The 22,218-nt window shown below is 44.7% G+C and overlaps 1 protein-coding gene across 2 annotated transcripts in view; it reads left to right on the top strand.

Annotated features, from left to right (window-relative positions):
* Positions 1 to 22,218, top strand: part of PREP (prolyl endopeptidase) — a 212,627-nt gene that overhangs the window by 115,842 nt on the left and 74,567 nt on the right. For both annotated transcript variants that reach the window (XM_075340082.1, XM_075340083.1), the window contains exon 10: positions 9,180 to 9,283. In XM_075340082.1, the coding sequence (XP_075196197.1) occupies positions 9,180 to 9,283 (104 nt within the window). The remainder of the gene's footprint in view (positions 1 to 9,179; positions 9,284 to 22,218) is intronic.

The following is a 22,218-nucleotide window of genomic DNA, read 5'->3' on the forward strand; positions in this document are numbered from 1 at the left end:
TACTAATAACCTCTATAATTCAAGTGCTGGGTGAGCCAGAGAGTCTGAAGAGCGGAGACGTCATTCAGGAGAGGAGCAGAATGGTGCAGGATCCCAGAGAAGGCAGCGGTAGGTGAGTATATTAAAGGGGTTGTCTGGCCTTAGTGTACAAGTCTGCGATCACTTTAGTGTTAAGTTGAGAAATATTTGGACAGTGACTGAATCTTCGTGATTTGGCCTCTCTAGGCCACTAGTTTTGTTTTAAAATGAAGCAACTGAAAGACAATTGAAGTGGAGACATTCAGATTTAATTAAAGGGTATGAACAAAAATATCCTTTAAAGTATTTAGGAATTGCAACCATTTCTCTATAAAGCCTTCTTATTTCAGGGGCTCAGATGTAATTGGCCAAATTTACTTTACCATTAAAGCAATGTTCATTTTTAATACTTTGTAGTGAATACTTTACAAGTAATGACTGCCTGAACGATGGAAGCCATGGTCATCACAAACACTGTCTTTTCTCCTTTGTGATGCTTTGCCAGACCTTTGCTACAGCTGATTTCAGTTGTTGCTTGTTTGTGGCTTTTTCTACTTTACATTTTGACTTAAATATGTGAAATGCATACTTGATGCGGCTAAGATATGGTGATCAACTCCTGTTTTGTTTTCGCAGTATGTTTTGGGTCATTGCCTCTCTGTACTGTGAAGCGCCGTCCAGTTAGCCTTCCTGCATTTGGTTGAATCTGACCAGAAAGTATAGTTCTTAACACTTTAGTATTTGGTTAGTTTCTGTTTTCAGTCACATCATCAATAAACAATAGAGACCTGGTGCCATTGGAAGCCATGCATGCCCATTTCTTCACACTGCCTTTAACAGAGCATGTGGTGTGCGTTGGCTTTTGAACCGCTCCAAGCCTTCTCCATACGGTCTTCTTGCCATCATTCTGGTAAAGGTGAATCTTAGGTTATATCTGTCCAAAGAATGCTTTTCCAGAACTGGGCTGTCTTCTTTAGATGTTTTTTTTTCTGGGCAAAGTCCAATCTGGACTTTCCATTTTTAAGGCTGATTAATGGCTTGCACTTTGCGGTGAACCCTCTGGATTTGCTCTCATGAAGTCTACTCTTTATAGTAGACTTAGATACTGAAAAAGCTACTTTTTGGAGGGTGTTCTACTCTTGGATGCTTGTTGTGTAAGGGTTTCTTTTTCCATCATGGAAAGGATTCTGTGATCATCCAACACTATTATTTTACGTTGACATCAAGGACACTTTGAGTTCCCAAGTTCACCTGTGTGCTCATTTTGTTTTTTGTTGTTTGTTTTTTTTTTTTTCTTTTTGCAGAATGTACCAAATTGCTGGTTTGGACACTCCTAACATTTCTTTTATCTCTCTGATGGATTTCTTTTTTTGGCCTAATGATGGTCTGTTTCTCTTCTATTGAAAGCTCTTTTGACAGCATGTTGTGGGTTCACTGCAGCAGCTTCCAAATGCAAATGCCACATCTGGAATCAGCTCCAGACCTTTTACTTGTTTTATTGATGATGGATTAACGAGAACAGCCCATTAAAGAACGTTTGAGACAATTGTCCAATTACCTTTCATCTCTTGAAAAAGAGGCGTAAAGAGCTGTAGTTCCTAAACCTTTACTCCAATTAGGAAGATAGTACCCTCAAATTAAAGCGGAGTCTGCACTTTAAGCCCATATTGATTATATAACTGTATTTTGAGTATGTCTTGGTAACCTACTAAAATGTCAAAACTTGCAATTGTCCAATCTGTACCGAACTCTGTGACAGCAGAATTGTGAAACCCCACATTGCGTGCTGTGAGGATTTTCTGGGCGCACGGGGTCATGTGACCGCAAGTAAGCAATTTTCATACTTCCGGCTACATTCTAACTAGACTGTATTCGGCCTTGCTTAATACACTTGTGTTGATGGCAGATTCAGCCTAGTCGGCATGTTGCCGCATGCGTGTAGTTCGACATTAGAGTTTCTTCATAGCTCGCAGTGCGTATTATGTGAGGATTCACGAATGTAGTCGCACAAAGTGACCACAGACTTGTATACTAAGACCAGACAACCTCTTTATCAAAGACTCACTACATCAAATAAACTTTTTTTTTTTTTTTTTTAAATCTTCATGGGAGTGCTTCTTTAAAGGAGCTATCTAGCAGGTTTTTTTGTTTCCATTTTGCCATCCATCCCTTGATTGTCAATCAGACTTTACACTTTTTACTCACACTGTATCTACATCATTGTAGTTCAGCCTTTTTTTAATTTGCCTCTCTACAGCCTTCATCTGGATTCTTAGATTTCTCTGCATTTTCTTTCTCTGTTTTCTGCCGTCAATCCCATGATGCATAAGAACCACATGAAATTGGCAGCTAGAGCCAGTACATTCTCTGTTTGCTGTGATAACTTTGATTACCATCCTCTCTCCCTTTTATGTTCTCAAAAATAGAGATGAGTGAACCTCAGGCTCGAGGCTCGGGCTCAGAAAATGACGTGAAAATGTCCCTGGTGAGTATCACGCTGTGCTCGTGTCTGTGTGATGCGCAGCATTGTGCGCGCTGGGTGAAGTGTGTGATTGGCTGAAATTTGACTTACATTCTGTGTTCTGACATGTATTGTTCACTGAGAAATTTGAGGAAAAAAAAAACACCGCCCACCCACCTCCGGAAATGTTTTGCTGTGGCCTGAAAGCAAAACATTTCCAGAGGTCGGTGGACCGTGCTTTTTTTTTTTTTAATTTCTCCGTGAACATTACATCTCAGAACGCTGATTTTAAGTCAAATTTGAGCTGATCATACACTTCCCACAGTGTGCATAATGCTGCTCATCACACAGACACAAGCACATTGTGATACTTACCAGGGACATTTTCAAGTCATTTTCCGAGCCTGAGGTTTGGTCATCTTTACTCTAAAATAAGTTAACATATTTATACTGGTATACATTCTGAAGCCTGAACGGTCAACTTTTATATTACAGTTGTGTGACACGACCTTTAGAGTTATCATCAGTAACTCTGATAGTTTTTTTTTTTTCTGTCCCTCATGTTGAGAACTTCAGTGGTATATTCAATGCAGTTTCTTACTCTAGGCTGTTGTGGTGACTGAGATGGTGGCCCCCTTTTAGATAACATAAAGACATGTAATCGAAAAGGAAATCAGGTAAGTATATTAAGGGACTAACTACAGGATAAAGTTAAAAAAAACAAACAAAAAAACTACTGCAGATGCAGTACGCTGCAATGATATTGATGTCAGGTACCATAGGATACTTCCAGAGGACTTGTTGTCTATATAGTGCCTGCCTTAGATATCAGAGCATTTATGATGTCATAAGTGGACAGTCTTTATAAATAACTTCATTTAAAGGGAACCTGTCAGCAGATTTGAGGCCTATAAGCTGTGGCTACCACCAGTGGGCTCTTATATAGAGCATTCTAACATGCTGTACATAAGAGCCTAGGCCGCTATGTAGAAGGTAAAAATCACTTTATACCTTAACGGACGCTGCGGTGGAGTTGCGTCATATGGGTGTCTTCGTTCTCCGGTGCTGGCACCTCCTCTTTCGGCCATTTTCGTCCTCCTTCTGAAGCCTGTGCATGACACGTCCTACGTCATACATACTCACTGGTGCTGCGCAGGAGCGCTACAATACTTTGATCTGCCCTGCTCAGGGCAGATCAAAGTGTGCCTGCGCAAGACCTCAATGCCGGATGTAGGACGCATCATGCACCTTGGCTTCAGAAGGAGGACGACAAAGATGGCTGAAAGAGGAGGTGCCGGCACCGTAGAACGAAGACGCCAATATGACCCAACTCCACCGCAGCTACCGTTTAGGTAGGTATTATAAAGTGATTTTTACGTTTTAAACAGCGGCCTGGGCTCTTATATACAGCATGTTAGAATACTGTATATAAGAGCCCACTGGTGGTGGCCGCAGCTTATAGGGCAAAAAACTGGTGACAGGTTCCCTTTAACTCATATTAGTTGGATGGTTTTAAAGTTATGGTTGGTTAGTAAATTTTCTCTGGTTCAATAGAAGACATAATATCATGTCACTCACTCAACAGCAACATTGACATCTGTGGTATGGTGTTCCTGTGACAGACGAGTATAGATTGTTTATTTCCATTGGGGCCATGAATTGATTAAGCAGGGGTTGCCCAATAGTGAAAATCTTCTTAAAAAGTGATGTTTTCGGCCATCATTCCTACAGCAATAAAAGAGTATAAGGCACTTTGCTTTCCATGAAGCATCTTAATAAGGCGGCAGTGTTTGCATCTTGTTAAGGCTTTTAGAATATATCTAAAAGATTGCAAGCCATCAGAGAATCTGTGCACCAAGAAATATGTCAACTTCAGCAATTTATTCCACATGGGAAATCTATGAGCATGGGGTTTTTTTTATCAGAATATAGTTCTGTTATCGTCCCTGAAATATCTTTTAAAGCAAATACTTGTATTTTCCATAAGTTGACATTTCTAAAGTATTAAATCCTAAAACTCTTGTGCTGCTTCTGATTTTTCTTCTGGAAATGTATGAATATATATACAACTTTGATTCCCGCTTTGTCCCTATGCAGTTTGCGACTGTTCAGTCACTTAACAAAGTCAGACTGTCGTGTCACACCGTATTGACAAATGGAAGACTAGCGCTGTAATCAACTATTTCATCCATCTCGCTATCACAAAGCCGAGCTCTTTTAAAAAATGCTCCTGTTCTAGTTTAAACTTACTTTAGGCTTTGCAGTGTTATTCTCCATTGCAGTATTATAGAGTTTTACTTTGTTGTTGTCACACAAAAACAAATACAGAAAATCTAGATGAGTACTGCTTTTTATTAGTGCTGATGTCGCACAGCATAACGGCTTCACATCACTTTCATTTTGTTATTTCTAACCATTAGTTTTGACTCCAGCTAAAAAAAAATCTTAGATGCTACTTCAAAGAGGAAGATGGTAGAAGAGTTGAGAGGGAATATTCTTCCTTTAGGCTGAAGTCACACATGCAATTTTTTTCGTATAGTTTGTTTGAACCAAATCCAGAAGTGGATTTTAAGGGAATGGAAATATGACGATATGAATTTTGCTCCTACTCTTGGCTTTACCTAAAAAAAAGGGCAGTGTTTTTCCAAAGACGCTGTGTCTGAATGCACACTTCAGATAAGGCCAGGGCCACAAGGGGCACTATTGCAATCCTCGCATGACACTCTGCTCACACTGGCAGCACAGCGGGAGCCGAGTGTCACTGCGACTGAGCTCAGCTGCAGGGTGCGGGCTGGCACTAAGGAGGGGCGGGCCAGCGCTGAGGAGGGGTGGCCCGGCACTTCGTAGCCGGCTATTGCCATTCTCGCACTGCATTCGCAATACACCAGTGTACTGCAAGTGCATTGCGATTATCTCCCGCCCCATAGACTTGAATGGGTGCGAGAGAAACCAGGAATGCATTACAGTCGCAGCTTGCTGCGATTGTTTTCTCGGTCCGGTTAGGGCTGAGAAAATAATCGCTCATGAGTGCTGACACACAGGCTAATATTGGTCCAAGTGGAATGCGATGTTTTATCGCATTCCACTCGCTCCGATTTTCATGCCGTGTGGCTTAGGCCTTAAGGGGGCTTTACACAGTAGCGATATCGGTACCGATATCGCTAGCGTATGTACACGCCCCCATCGTTTGTGCGACACGGGCATATCGCTGACCATTGCGCACAAAATCGCGCTCCCCCGTCACACGGCTTACCTGCTTTGCTACGTCACTCTGGCCGGCGATCCGCCTCCTTCCACAGCAATGTCACACGGCAGGCGTCCAATAGAAGCGGAGGGGCGGAGATGAGCGGGACTTAACATCCCGGCGACCTCCTTCCTTCCACATTGGCGGTGGAGGCAGGTAAGGAGATGTTCCTCGCTCCTGCGGTGTCACACATAGCGATGTGTGCTGCCGCAGGAACGAGGAACAACATCGCTAATGAGAGGTAAACTATTTTTTGTTTTAGGACGACCTCTCTGCGGCAAACGATTTTGGCTGCTTTTGCGATCGTTTTAGGTCGCACATAAGTGTCACACGCTGCGATATCGTTAATGGCTCCATATGTGCGTCACTAATGACGTGACCCCGACGATAAAACATTAACGATATCGTAGCATGTAAAGCCCCCTTTAGTCCAGATGGGACGTATTTGTAATGAAAATGAAGTGGCCATGAATTTGTGATTTATTTTTTTTAACCAATATTCAAATTTATCTAATTTCTTAATTACAAAGGTCAAAATGTAAACCGCATGTAAATGTTGATCAAAAAGGACAACTGATTAGACTGGAAGTTTTTAATAATATACCATATATGATGAACATACGATGAATGGAAATACAGGCCTAAAAATGGGACAGGTTGGTAAAAAATAACTACCAAACAAAAACAAGAAAGATCAACTCAAAAGTCCATAGCAAAGTAATTAAGGTTTTATTCAATAGTATAGTATAAGTTGAGTGTAAGGGGTAGAAACAACACTCACAGAGACTACAATAGTTGTCAACAAAGGGAAAAGGGGGCCGCTTTCTACAGAAAAAAAACTCTGGTGTACATAGCACATTGTTATTCAATAATGTCCCAAGTATATTACAGGGTAGTGCAGAAAATACCACATGATAAAAGACAATAAGTAAAGTGCCAGTGCTTAACATCAATGCTGTCTAACTGGTAGCTAACATTCTGATGCATCCATATCCAAATACCATGGGCACAAATGGTGATATAGGGAAGTTTGTATTTTTACCTAACAGGCGATAGCTGCCGTCCTCAGAGTCTTTTGTTTACCACCCCAACGTGCGTTTCGGCTACAGCGCCTTCGGGGGGTATGTAGAGAATAGATCATTGTGATCAATGGAGAGCCAACGAAAATGCACATATTTGTTCATTAAATCTAGAACTTCCTACATATAAAAACCAAAAAGCTGAGATAGGCTAGTACATCCTAGTTTTGCCACTCAAAATGTACTGACGCCACTGTCACAGCATCTTGCACCTGTTCACATTTGCTTCATGGTTGGCCGGATTAGTTTAGATTTTTTTTTTGTAGCATACAATTGGGGGTAGTGACTACCCCCATAGATAGCTGAGCACTCTTCCCATCAGCCTACGAGCGCGTTCAGATGAGCATATTATACGGACTTAGGCGGGATTCAGACAATCTTACAAAGGTTCAGACCAGTCCCATCTACAGTTGTGACCGTGACTGGCTCAGTGTGCAGCTCCGTCTGCTGATCGGCATATTTGTCAAGTGAACATGCTGTCTGCTACCACTACCAAAGTACTGCGCATTGCGTTTTTTTTCAGAGCAGACCGTTGACTACAATGGCTGTATGTTCTCTCAATGTGCGGTTCATGGACACACAAACAGCGCATGTCTGTTTTAATATACTTGTCTGAACAAGAGCTAAGACTGTTTTTCATTAGTGCTGATCCTACATATCTTTTTAAATTTGTCTTTTGGTTTTTTGAAAGGTATGTCTGATATAACATGTTAGTGTCCCATCAAAAAAAAAGGTATGGCCTGTCGTTGCTCGTGGGAAAACACAAATTAGCCAATTTGTACCTCAATTTTACAAATCTAGCCTATTGCAATGCAGTTTTTAAATTCATATATTCAATGTCTGCATATTTATGGCACAATGACTGTCTTCATCCAAGATGGCCACTGCATGGGGTTGTTTAGACCTACCACTGCTTCAGATGTTATTGTGCGGTCAACTTGGATGGAGAGGCACTGCTTAGGAGTCATTGGGCAAACTGAAAATCACGAGGCAGGGTGACTATACTGGACAAATCTATAAAGGCCGCTTTACATGCTGCGACATCGCTAGCGATGTCGCTAGCGATCACACCCGCCCCCGTCGTTTGGGCGTCACAGGCAAATCACTGCCCGTGGCGAACAATATCGCTGGTACCAGTCACACAAACTTATCTCCCTAACAATGTCGCTGTGGCCGGCGAACAACCTCTTTTTTAAGGGGGAGGTTCGTGCGGCGTCACAGCGACGTCACACAGCAGGCCACCAAAAGAAGTGGAGGGGCGGAGAGCAGCCGCATGAACGTCACTCCCACCTCGTTTCCGGAGGACGCAGGTACGCTGTTGTTCGTCGTTTCCGGGGTGTCACACGTAGCGATGTGTGCTGCCTCAGGAACGCCGAACAATCTGCGTACCAAACGAGCAACGATTTTTGGGAAATGAACGACGTGTCAACAACCAACGATTTTTGGTACTTTTCCGATCGTTAGCGGTCGCTGGTAAGTGTCACACGCAACAACGTCGCTAACGAGGCCAGATGTGCATCACGAATTCTGTGACCCCACCGATATGTCGTTAGCGATGTTGCTGCGTGTAAAGCGGCCTTTAGGCACACAAAATCCAGCTTCACAAACTTCAAACTGCTTTATTCTTAAAATTCATATGAACAGCTTATGCCACTTCTCCAATTGTTTTTCCCCTACGCTTTTCAGATTGCAGACATCCTTAATCATTATATAGATTGCTATATCATGATTAAGGATGCCTGCCATTGTAAGAATAAAGAAGTTTGTGAAGGCGGATTTTGTTGACTTTATCGCTTCCGTCCTGGCAGGAATGTATCGGAGCTCCAGACTGTAAGATACTGAGTTATTTCGGTGAGCTGTTTCGTTTTTTTTTTCTTTTCTTGTGACTAGTGTATGGTCACGTTTCAGTGCCAGGGTGGGGGGGTCTCTTTAATATCCCTATATACATTTCTTTTAATTCTGAAAATGTAATATTCAGTTTGACTTTGCTTTTACCAACTCTGTTTATGGGGACATCAGTGATGGTCTCCTTCTTGTGTGACCAGTAACAAAAGTTGTATTATGATAAATGTGATTGCTAGAACTCTTTTTTTTATGGTTTACGTTGGTTTTAGTTTGAAACGTGCAGACATTTACATTGTTCAGTTACCATCTCCAGCCTGAAACCTTTATAAGGAATAATTGAGCAGTCTTTATAAAGGGCTTCATTTTCTTCTGAGTAAGTGCTTATAAATTATTCACTGCATAAATGTACCCTCGGCTGTTTTGTAGCGGTGCACAGCTTTTGTCATTCATTACCGACCATAGTGCTTTCAGATCCATTGTTCCTCTCGTGATCTATGTGTACTCAATTCACGTTCCGGAACTCTTGTTTTAGGTATTATTTATTACTATGACCTGACCAAAGGCACACAGGAGCCAAGGGTTTTCCGGGAAGTGACTGTCAAAGGATTCAATCCGGCGGACTACCAGACAGTGCAGGTGATTAAAACAGAAAAAAACTTTGTATATTTGCACGGAATATTGTGTACTTTCTAACTTTCAGATCTTTGAAGCTCCTTCAGCCCTGCTCTGATTAATGGGCATCATGGTAAGAAGGGCATAATCTGTCTCGAAGAAAGCAGACAGCTGACTGTATCTCCTGCACAGCTACTTAATTTGCCTTGGACATGCCACTCTCTCATGTCCTGTCATTCCTGAGGAACACAATGTGATGATGGTTATATAACGACACCTGTCAGCTTAGAAGTCGTCTGATAGTTAATAGATCAATGAATGCATGTCAAGGGAAAATTACTTCCGCTGAGGCTTGTAACCCATGCGAGCAAGAGTCTGCAGTAAGATGAAAGTAGTTCAGTAAGCGCTTCTCTCCAGGATCTCAGGGAACCATATAAATATATATATTTGTTTTTTTAGTGACAGCCATGACTTCAATCCTGCGTCTCTGGAGCCCTAGTTATGTTTCATACATTTCTGTAGCTTAAAAAAAAGTTACAGCACACAATCATTCCACAATAAAAATTGCAGTATCTTAACTCGTATATCTAATATAGTTTCAGATTTGTTCCCATAACATTGTGAGCAATTCACTTATTTAGTAGAATTTTACCTGCAGCCCACCAACAAGGTGAGGTTCTATCAAAGTGCAACTACATGTATCCACGGCATGTTTTTCTAATCCTAGACAATCCTTTTAAAGGGTACCTATCACCAGGTTTTTACTACCCCATCTGATAGTAGCATAATATAAGGGCAGAAACCCTTAAGCCCGCTTTACACGCTGCAATGTATCTTACAATGTGTCGGCGGGGTCATGTCGTAAGTGACGCACATCCGGCATCGTAAGGTACATTGTAGTGTGTGACAGGTACGTGCGATTGCGATTGAACGGTAAAACGTTCATCGCATACACATCGTACCTTTCTCTAGAATTGCACGTCAGATTGTTCATCGTACCCGGGGTAGCACACATCGCAGTGTGTGACACCCCGGGAACGATGAACAGATCTTACCTGTGTCCTGCGGCTCCCGGCCAGCAATGCGGAAGAAAGGAGGTGGGCGGGATGTTTACGTTCCGCTCAGCTCCGCCCCTCCACTTCTATTGACCAGCTGCCGCGTGACGTCGCTCTGACGCCGAACGTCCCTCCCACTCCAGGAAGTGGACGTTCGCCGCCCACAGCGAGGTCGTATGGACGGGTAAGTACGTGCGACGGGGGTTAATCGTTTGTGCGGCACATGAAACAAATTGAACGTGCCACACATACGATGGGGGCGGTTACGATCGCATACGATATCGTATGCTGGATCGTAAGGTGTAAAGCAGGCTTTATTCCAGCAATATCTCACTTACTGAGCTGCTTGCTGCAGTTTTGATATCACTGTTTTACTTGCTTCAGACCTACCCGTTCTCTGAATGCTGACCTCTGTTTAACTCCGCCCACATCGCTGATTGACAGCATTCTGTGTACAATGTGCCCATGTAGAAAGCTGTGCATAGACAGATAGCTCATGAATATTGAAGACTACATGGTAATAGATAAACAAATCCTCAAGTGATATTATCCTGCTAATAAAACAATGCTTTATCAAAACTACAGCCAGCAGCCATGTAAGTGACATATATTGCTGAAACCAGGGTCTCTGTCTTTACGCAATGCTGTTCTCAGATTAGGTTAGCCATGTGAACAGACAACCCATATAAGAAGTGATACATAATAGTTACTGGTTCATATATACTGAAGTGACTGGTTACTCAATATTTTGAAGCTTTGATCTGTGCAGTTACAAGTCATGGGCATTGTGATTAGGAAAATATATCAATATCTAAATATCTCTACTGTTAAACATGTACTGCAGAAATATGAAGATGCAATCAAAATTATTGAACCCCAAATGCAAATTAGGATGGACTAGTAAAATATAGGATGGAAAACGTGGTTCTCTAAATTCAAAGCAAACTGCCACAATTACTGACACCTGCCATCTCACAATTATTCAACCCCCAGAATAGAATCTCTCATTAGATCACAGATTTAACAAATTAGATAGTCTCCTGCGCACCTCATGCATGTAATCAAGGGCTTCATTAGGTATATCAGGTGTGCTAAATATTAGTGATTAGCTAATAGTAACTATTCGTGTTCACATTATTCGTACCGAATACCAAAGTACTATTCCGGTATTCGTCACGAATAATGAACTTAATGCAAGTCAATGGAGAACCTGAGCATGTTACTTGAAGATTTGCCGGAAAAATGTGTGGGTTCGCCATTGACTTGCATTAGGTTGGTTATTCATGATGAATATTGCAATAGTACTTTGGGATTCATTACAAATAATTTGAACACGAATAGTTACTATTCGCTCATCACTATGAAATATTAAACACATCAAATACCTGGACTGCCTAGGAGTTTGCGAATTGTAACATTTCACTGCATGTTAGAAGATTACCCAAATCAAGAGAGTAGTCCAAAAATTGTGTAGAGATCATTGTCTGTTTTCTTTATTTTTCCACTGCTGTATCCTATCAGCAAAAACATAAAAGAAATGCGTATGAAATTAACATAAAAAAATTACACCGCATGTATTGTGGAAAAAAAATGGCAGATTTAATTTAATACTCAAATGAGAAAAAAATTGCAGCTCTTTAACCCTTTCCCAACATTTGACATCCCAGTACATGATATTTTGTAGTGATTTACTGAAAATGAACGTTCTAGTACGTCATGGCAATCATGCATCACAGGAGCTGTGCTCGCGCGACTGTCGCCGGGAGCTTGGCTTAAGTGATATCTTAGCTCCAATGTTCACAGCCAGAGCCTGTGTCCTCACCATCCCTGGCTGTTTAACCCTCTAAATGCAGCAATTAATAGAGATTTCAGCATTTAGGAGGCTGAGAGAGGGAGGGGGTTCCTGAATTGCGTGTTCTCATTTCTGCCTCACAAAAAGTAGAAATAGAAAGCGATCAAAAAATATTATGTGGTCCAAAATGGTAGCAATGAAAACTCCAACCAACTCATCCTGCAAAAAAAGCAAGCCCTCACATGACTTTGTTGGCAGAAAAATAAAAAAAACTATAGCCTTCAAAGTTCGATGATGCAAAAAAACTATATTTTCTAAGAAAAAAAAGTTTTTTAGTGTGATAGTAGCTAAACCTAAAAAAAGCTATGTAGGTCTGGTATTGCTGTAATCATACTGACCTGAAGAATAAAGCTGCCTAATTACTTATACCACAAGGTGAACGGTGTAAAAAAAAATAAAATAATAAAGCCATGTGACGTTGCACACAGTTCACACACTGTATAATGGGGGGGTGTTTACTCACTCTGGTGTGATGCGAGGTAGACTCCGGAACACTGTCTCTTTAAGAAGTCCAGGTGGTTTATTTAAACACAGCACAAACCGATGCTCAAACATAACATGAGCATCCTCTGGCTTTACAGGCAAAATAAACAAGGTAACATGGTAAATCACTGCTTAAAGTCTGTTAATTCACAGTGCACCTGCACAGGTTTGGGATATGGTTGTCATGTATCCAAGTGGAGATATACTCAGCTCCACTCACCAACCCCGGTCAGGTTCGCTCCATGGAATCTAAATCTATTCCACCCAGGAGATTTAGCAGTCTCCCCATACACTGACTCCGGTCGATGTTGCACTGCTCTCAGAGGCTTCTTGCACACAGCGTCACACACTCTGCTCCATCATCAAACAGCAGATCTACTTATACTTGACATGTGACCTGTCAGCCACATGTCAAACACACACATGGGCGGGTATCCAGGTGACCAGACCCACCCATCTCTTTTAGTCACCTGAAAGCCTCACCCTTTGAATACTGAAAGAAAACAAATAAACTGTGGCATTACAGGTGCCAGTATTCCTGAGGCTCCCACCACTTTCGTGGTACATACCGCCCATTAGCGATTGTAGCCACACGCCATCTCACAGCCAATTCTTCAACTGCTGTTGATGTGTTCATTCTGCTTCGTAAAATTGCAGTAAGGCTCAACTCACATTTATCCTGCGCTCTATGCTGAGTGCTTACACCAGGGATTATGTAAATCTCTGAAAAATGTGATTCAGACAAAATTCCCAATAAAAAATTTGCTGTGATGACGCAGACGGAGTCACTTTAAACTACCATCTGACCTGTTTGTTCCGGCGGTGTCCATCTTTTTACATGTCAATTTAGGCGTGTGTAAATGTGTGTGCAACAGCTTTTTGCACCTTTGAAAAGACGAACACCACAGAACAGAGACCAAGCAGAATCCAGAGTAACTTTGCTGCCTCATTATAGTGAATAGATTAATCTGATGTTTCAGCATAGAGCAAAGGATAGTTGTAAACTGATCCAAAATGTTCTATACTCCAAATAATCACCAATTGCATTCAACGTAACCCACAAAAACACAGGTCCCCTCTCAGGTCTGTCATCTGTTAACAGGAATAAATGGGGCTTCCACGTTACTGGTAGCACAAAGGCTCTGGAAATAAACGCTATGGCTCCCACAAAAAAAAAGAAAACCAGCAAAATCTGCACTCTCTAATCCAAATGCCCTCATCCACTCGGAGCCCACAATATGACTATACTACAGTTTACCCCAATACCAAACATGTGGACCTTGAGAGGAGATCCCGCTTAATGTACGTGGTGTGTGTCTCCAGAAGCACTAGCTGGACACAGTGTATGGGCAGCATAATGTATTTGCAATTTTTAATTAGATGCGACAATCCCATCGCTTTACCTGCTCTTCCCAATTGCCCTGGTGCAGTGGCATTCGAAGCAATAAGGGGTTAAGTGCACAGTGCACAACTATCATCACGCCCAAAATTAGTGATGGGTAGGGGGTCTATGAGCCCCCCATCACTAATCCTATAAGTAAAAAGAAATAAACACAAACAGAGAAAAATCCTTTATTTGAAATAAACTACAGCACCCCTCTTTATTAACCCCAAAAAGACCCTTGAAGTTCCGCCGTAATCCATACGACATCCCACGACGGTCCTGGCTCTGCTACATCCGTGCCTGGAGAGACCAAAAACATGTCCAATCTCTCCAGGCTCCAGGAAACACTGACAAGGGGGACTCGGCTGACAGTAGTGACGTCACTCAGTTTACCGGAGGTCATACTCAAGTTTTCACGGTATGACCTCCGGTGACCTGAAGCACTCTGGCTTAACCCCTTCACCCCTGGCGTTTTTCTGTTTTTGTTTTTTTTTTCCTTCCGTCTCCTTCCAAGAGCCTTAACTTTTTTTATTTTTCGTCAATCTTGCCATATAAGGGCTTGTTTTTTGCACGACAAGCTGTACTTTTAAATGAAACCATACGTTTTACCATATAATGTACTGGAAAACAGCAAAAAAATTTCAAGTGTAAAAAAATAAACTGCAAAAAAAGTGCAATCACAATAGTTTTTGGGATATTTTATTCACCATGTTCACTATATGATAAAACGGATGTGTCAGTGTGATGTCTCAGTTTGGTACGAGTTTATAGACACCAGACATGTATAGGTTTACTTTTATCTAAGGAGATAAAAAAAATTCACAAGTTTGTCCAAAAAAAGTGGAAATGGAGGTGCACTTGTCAGTTTCCAAACCGTAGATATCCAAGATAAAACAAGGCACTCTTCAGGGTATACTTTAAACAAAGTTTATTTTCAAATTCATTTTGTTTTAAACATGTGACGTTTCGGCCACGTAGTGGCCTTCATCAGACAACTCACAAAATTATACGTACTGGAACAAATATATGCAGCAATGTATATTAGCACAGTATAGAGCAGCGTCTTTTGCAAAAAAAGACCAAGGTCAGCAAGAAAATGGTAATGTAAACAGTTTTAAGATTGTGTCAAGACAAGAGATGCACCCAGTAACAGGAGCCAGCGACAGCATGCAGTTTCTGAACGCGGCGACATTAGATATGTGTATTTTTTTTAACCCTTTAATTTTCAATAAGCCAAATGGGGGAGGATTTGAACTTTTTTTTTTTTTTTTTTTTTTAATTTTTTCAAACTTTTTTTAACTTTTCTTGTGTTCATTTTACTAGCCCCCTTAGGGGTCTATAACGATCAGCAGTCTGATCGCTCTCCCATTTCTCCAGATCACAGCTACACAGCTGAGATCTGGAGAAAAGCTGTTTAGCTCTCACACAGAGAAGTGTGCCTTCAGTGAGAGAAAGTGACTCATGATAGCTACAGGAGTCCTCACATGACCCTGTGCTACCATGGCATCCACCGGAAGTCACGTGATCACATCACGTGACTTCCGATGGGGCTAGGTAAGTTATGCTTATGGCAGCGGGCTGATACATCTCACTGCCAAAATTTGACAGCGAAATGTAAGAGGGTTAATAGGCGCGGGTGGAACGCGATTCCACTCGCGCCTGGCTGGCACACATCTCAGCTGTTGAAATAAGCCATGTGCGCGGATCGCCACGGACTGCCCACGGCAGGCGGCGGGGATTTACCTCACACGATCCATGATGTATCCAGTATGTCATGTGTCGTGAAGATGTTAAAGTGTGGGCCCCCCCGACCTCCTATTCTAATACACACCCAATATAATCGCACGGCTTGGGTCTCCAGCCTGTAGCCGTATGCTTTATCTGTGCTGGGTATCATAATATGAGGGGACCCTATGCAAGATATTTTTATTTTTACTGTACGATATAGACTCGCAGACAGCGCCTGTGATTGGTTGCAGGCAGACGCTGTCACACAGGCTGGGGGTGCATCTGACTGCAGCCAGTCATAGACATTAGGCCGGCAGGTGGGTGGGGAAAGCAGTGCATTTGCTGTGAAGTTAATAAGCGGCCCCTGAAGTGAATGAGCTGCCACGGGAGCAGTTACAGCCGCGACGGAACCTTGGAAAGTATGAAGTGGTTGCTTCATTCTTATTTTGTTTGTTTTTCCTTTTAATTTTTTTTTTTTTTTTTTTATTCCTCGAGTTGCCGGATCCGGATCAACACCCGGAATCCCGGGCCCGGTTCTGGTGCTCGGGTAAGTTTGAAACCGTGGGGATCCGGACTTTTAAAGTTTGGGTCCGCCCAGCACTAGTTATGACACTTTATTGTGCACTTAATTGGGCGAATTTGGAAATGTGTACCCCGAGCAATGATTTTGCTGTCTTTTTTGTATCCTTTTCTTTTGTTCACCCAAAACTTTTTCGACAACTCTTTGACTTGGTTATACTACTTAAATGCAGTCATTTGTCACAATTAGCAAAGCACTAGCCAGTACAGGTATTTGATGTTTTTGATTTGTAACACACCTAATGTAGACCTTGATTACATGCATGATGTGTGCTTGCGACAACAACTGATTTGTACATCTGTGATCTAATGAGTGATTCAATTCCAGGGGTTGAATAAATCTGAGATAGCTGGGGTCACGAACAGTGAATTTAAAGAAACCACTTGTTATATATTCTGTTTTACTAATCATCCTAATTTACAATGCGGGTTCAAGAAGTAATTAGAAACTAATGAAGCCCTTGATTATTATGAACAGGTGCACTTGAGACAACTCCTGATTTACAAATCTGTGCTCTCGTGAGGGATTCTACTCCAGGGATTGAATAATGCTGGGACTACTTAGTAAGGCCAGAGTCACTCTTGCGAGTGACTTGCGCGAATCTAGCATCGCACCACCCGGTACTGCCTCACACTCTCATGCTAGATTCGCAAGTGTGACTCTGGCCTAACTTTGATTTCAGCACAGCTGTGTGGCCAAACATTGTTAGGTGTTGTTTCTACATCCCTATTCAATACAAGTGAATGGAGTCGCATTGTGACCCAAACGGTACAGCGTGGAGAGAGTTGTGAAAAATCTGACCCAAATGGATTTTTTGCAACTACCCTATTGTGGTACTTTTGGGGTCGCAATTTGACCCCATTCACTTGTAGCAGCAACACCTTGGAATATTTAGATGTGCAACCTGTGTCATGGCCATAGCTGTAGTTGTAGCCCTAGGCTACGTCTGAGACTGCTGAAGTCATTAAAAGTGGCATTTTGTGTCGAATATTGAGAAACTACTTATGTTACTTTTTCCCTCACCCTATGACGGCACCACGAGAGAGGATCCGCCCATCAAGGACAGGAAACCTTCAGGTTAAAAAGGGGCTTTCCTCTCGCCGCCTCAGTTTGGTTTCCTGTCCTGGACGGATACCTCAGGATGCGGCCCTGGGGGGCCGTAGATCTACAAGCAAGCCTTACTCGGTCCCGACGGGCGGTTCTGGTGGCGGCACGGGTCCTGCCTCTCTCCGTTCGGGTTCCTGGAGGCGCCATGGCGGACCCCCGGGGGTTGCGTCCATGAGCGGGTGCAGTGCGGCAGGTAAGTGCAGCACCCTGCCGGTCCTTCCAGGGTGATGGGGTTGCTCGCGGCCGAGCGTGCTGCACGCTGCCGCTATCGTGGGGCGTGTTTTGGCGGGCGTTGCGCATGCGCGGCGGCCGCACCTGACCTGCGCTGACGTCGGCGGTGACGTCAGACCCAGGAAGTGAGTCCGGAGGCGCAGGGGGGAAGCCACACTCAGTTCAAAACGGAGCTCTAGGCAGTGGAAGGTGCCTCCAGTCCTCCCTGCCTGACGGAGGTGATTGTTCTGCCATAGCGAACAGCCTTCGGTTCAGCGGTATGGACAAGGATGTGCACCGTGAGGAGGACCGGCACTCAGTGCGTGAGTCCTCATCCCCTCCTGCCAGCAGGAAAGTGGTGAAACCACCGGAGCGTCGCAGGAGCGACTCTGGCTCAGATGCCAGCTTGTCTAGCAAGCGTGGCACCCGGGCCACTAAACAGACCCGAGAAACATCTGACGGCAAAGGCGTCTCCAGAGGGAAGACTTTGATGAAAGCTCCTTCCCCGGAACCGGTACCGACCCTTCATGTCCTGGTGGGTGAGTGATCTTCGGGCATGTGTACCTGTTGTTCATTATTTTCCTGGTGTTGTGTCTCCCCTCCGTCCCTGTCATGCATAGGTTAAAAAGCCACGGAAGTGTACTACCAAATCGAATAACAGGGAATGCGCACTCTGTAATTGGGAACTGACTTTGTCCTGGTCCAAACGGCTCTGCAAAGACTGTATCCAGCAGACCATTTTCGGATGAGACACCTGGGTTTGCTAGTGATCTTCGTGCCATTATCCGGTCCGAAGTCCAGAGTTCTCTGCAGTCCCTGAAAGAGCCTCCTCGTAAACGGCATAGACAGGCCTCCCCGGCCTCGCCATCCAGTCGATCCGAGGGAGAGTGTGGGTCTTCTGGTTCTGCATCCTCTTCCTCTGACAGTGAGGCTGACGTCCACCAATGTTTCCCTGTGAAAGGCACGAGCAAATTGGTTAAAGCTGTCAGGGACACTATGGGCATTACTGAGGAGAAGTTGCAGCCTTCAGTCAAGATGTCATGTTTAAGGGTCTGGAGCATAGAAAGCGCAGGACCTTCCCAGTAGTGGACAAGATACAGGCGTTGATCTCCAGGGAATGGAAGAAGCCGGATAAGCGGGGTTCTCTTCCAGGCGGCTTCAAGCGCAAGTATCCCTTTGAGGACGCAACCTGTTCCCACTGGGATAGGGCACCCAACTTGGATGTAGCAGTGGCTAAGCATCAAAAAAGTTTTCCATTCCCTTTGAGGACATGGGATCCTTAAAGTACCCTATGGATCGGAAGGCAGATGTCTTCCTTAAAACCGCATGGGAGTCCTCAGCGGGTGCTCTCCGGCCTGCCATTGCAGCTACTTGTACGGCACGGTCTCTGGCTGGTTGATGTGGTTGTCCGAATTAGAGAAGAAGCGGAGGACCAAGGTTCCTCGGGACGATTTATTTCTTCTCTGCCCAGGCTGCAGGGAGCGGCGGCTTTCATCTCAGATGCATCGGCAGATTCCACTCGACTAGCGGCTAAGACAGCAGCCCTTTCTAATGCGGCTCGTCGGGCCTTATAGTTAAAATGTTGCCCGGGGGATCTACAGGTTAAGTCTAAGCTGTGTTCCATTCCCTGTCGGGGCAAGTTTCTTTTTGGATCGGTTCTGGACGATGTTCTTGAGAAGGCTGGGGACAGAAAAAGGAACTTTCCGGCCCCGTCCTTTCCCTCCTTCAAGCGATCCTTTCGTAAGAAGCAGTTCACCCGTAAGTTCACCCCCAGGAATAAAAGTACCTGGTCGGATCGAAAGAAGGAAGATAAGGGTTTCTTGTTCAAGGGCCCTTCCCAATCCAAGAAGTCTTCCCAATGACTCCCTTCCCTAGGTGGGAGGGAGATTGACCTACTTTCTTCCGGCCTGGGAACGTATTTCTTCGAGTCCGTGGATTCTCAATATCATCCGATCAGGTCTGATGCTTCCATTCCGCAGTGTTCCTCCCAGGCGCTTTCTCCTGACATCCCCGAGGACGTCCCCGAGCGAACAACATGCCTTGGAGGGGGAAGTGAAGACCCTATTGCGCCAGGCGGTCCTGACGGACGTCCCATTGGCAGAAAGGGGAGAGGGCTTTTACTCCCCTCTTTTTCTGGTCGGGAAACCGGACAGCTCCTTTTGGGTCATCATAAACCTCAAAAGTCTGAACAGCCACCTGCAAATCTTGTCCTTCAAGATGGAATCGATGAAGTCCACGATCAAGTCTCTCTACCCGGGATGTCATATGGCTGTCCTGGATCTAAAGGACGCGTATTATCATGTCCCCATCGCTCCTCCCTTCGAGAAATATCTCAGGTTGGCGGTGATGGTTGACGGGTCGGTGCGTCATCTACAGTTTAGGGCCTTACCGTTCGGCCTGGCAATTGCGCCCCGAATCTTCACGAAGCTCGTCCTGGAAATCACTGCCCACCTGCGGGAAGACAGAATCCTCATTATCCCGTATCTCGACGACTTCCTCGTGGTGGGGGATTCGGCGACCCATTGTACTGCCGTCCTTCAGACTGTCTGTTCAAAGCTGGAAGGTCTAGGCTGGATTTTGAACATGGAGAAATCAAGGTTGCTTCCAGCCATAGTGCAAGTCTTTTTGGGACTTACCTTGGACTCTCTCCTACAGGAATGTCGTCTCCCACCTTACAAAGTGGAGAAGATTCGCGCTCTGGTGCAGCAGGCAGTGGCAGTTCCGCACATGTCCCTGCGACGGGCTATATCTCTCCTGGGCTCACTGACCTCCACTCTCCCCGCGGTTTTATGGGCTCAAGGACATACCAGGGCCCTTCAGTGGGACATTTTGGAACATCAGTCGTTTCTGGGGGACAGGTTGAACAATCGGATTACTCTGAGCTCCAGCTCCGTCACCTCCCTTCACTGGTGGCTGTTTCCTGCGAACCTCACAAGGGGAGTCCCATGGTATGTCCCGGTGTCCCGAGTTGTGACCACGGATGCCAGTGTGTCCAGGTGGGGGGCTCACCTGCTGGACCGTTCGATTCAAGGTCTCTGGTCGCCCAGGCAACTTCCTCCTCCAATATCAGAGAGCTGCTGGCCGTGGAACGGGCACTGATTGGACTTCTCACTTCACTGACCGTTTACCATACCCGGGTGTTGTCGGACAATCAGGTGACGGTATCTTATCTGAACCATCAGGGGGCACAAGATCCAGGTCCCTTATGATGATAGCCGACAGGATTCTGTTACTAGCAGAAACTCACCTTTTGTCCCTCACTGCCGTTCACATCAGGGGGAAAGACAACCTCGCGGCGGATTTTCTGAGCCGCACTCGCCTGCGCCAGGGGGAGTGGGCACTCAACCCGTCAGTCTTCAACCTCATCGCGGCCAGGTGGGGGGTTCCGGTCATCGACCTTTTTTCCACCAAGCAGAACAGGAAGGTTCCTCAGTTCTGCTCTCTCAATCCCAAGGAACTTCCGTATGCAGTGGACGCCCTGTCAATCCCGTGGGACGTTCCCCTGGCATATGCGTTCCCCCCGCTGGTCCTTCTCCCCTCTGTCCTGAAAAAAATCAGGGACGACAGGGCCTTAACCTGGTTTTGGCGGCCCTGACTGATCCTCCATTCAAACCCATTGACTCCATCTCTGTTAAATGTCTTTCCCTTAAGACGGTCCTCCTGGTAGCCCGACTTCGGCCCGTAGGATTAGCGACATTCGGGCCCTTTCTATTGACCCTCCTTATACTCAAATACTGGACAATAGGGTAGTGTTGCGCCCTGACCCTGCGTACCTCCCCAAGGTGGTTTCTCGGTTTCATACGTCCCAGGAGATTGTGTTGCCGTCCTTTTGCACTAACCCGACGCGTGCGGAGGAAAGGCGTTTGCATTGTCTGGATGTACGTTGTTGTCTCATCCAGTATCTTCTTGTCACCAGTTCCTCGAGGAAGGACAAGTCTCTGTTTGTATCTTTCCAGGCGCCTCAAAAGGGGGTTAAGAGTTCCAAGTCCACGCTGGCCAGGTGGATTAGGGACGCCATTGCATTAGCTTACACAGCTAGGGGTGCTGACGTTCCGGTGGGTCTGAAGGAACATTCCACACGGGCTGTAGCATCTTTTTGGGCAGAACGGCGGATGTTTCCATTGCTCAAATCTGTAAAGCTGCCACATGGTCATCACCCTCGACCTTTTATAAGCATTATAGGTTGGATCTTTCCTTCTCCGACCTCACCTTTTGGGAGGCGTGTTCTACAGGCTGTGGTCCCTCCCTAATTTTTCCTTTCGCTGTAATTCTCTCGTGGTGCCGTCATAGGGTGAGGGAAAAATACGCAATTACTTACCGGTAATGTGTTTTTTCCGAACCCATGACGGCACCCTTATATTCCCACCCTGCACAGGGGGTTGTTGGTTGGTTCACCTTCCTTTCTTCCTTCTTCCGCAATTTTTCTGGTGGTGGCCTTATACCAGTGTTTCTCAACTCCAGTCGTCAAGACCCACCAACAGATCATGTTTTCAGGTTTTCCTCAGTCAGGTTTTCAGGATTTCCTTAATGTTGCACAGGTGATGGAATTATTCCCGGTCT

Source organism: Anomaloglossus baeobatrachus, chromosome 3 (assembly GCF_048569485.1).
Source record: "Anomaloglossus baeobatrachus isolate aAnoBae1 chromosome 3, aAnoBae1.hap1, whole genome shotgun sequence".
Taxonomy (NCBI): Eukaryota; Metazoa; Chordata; class Amphibia; order Anura; family Aromobatidae; genus Anomaloglossus; species Anomaloglossus baeobatrachus.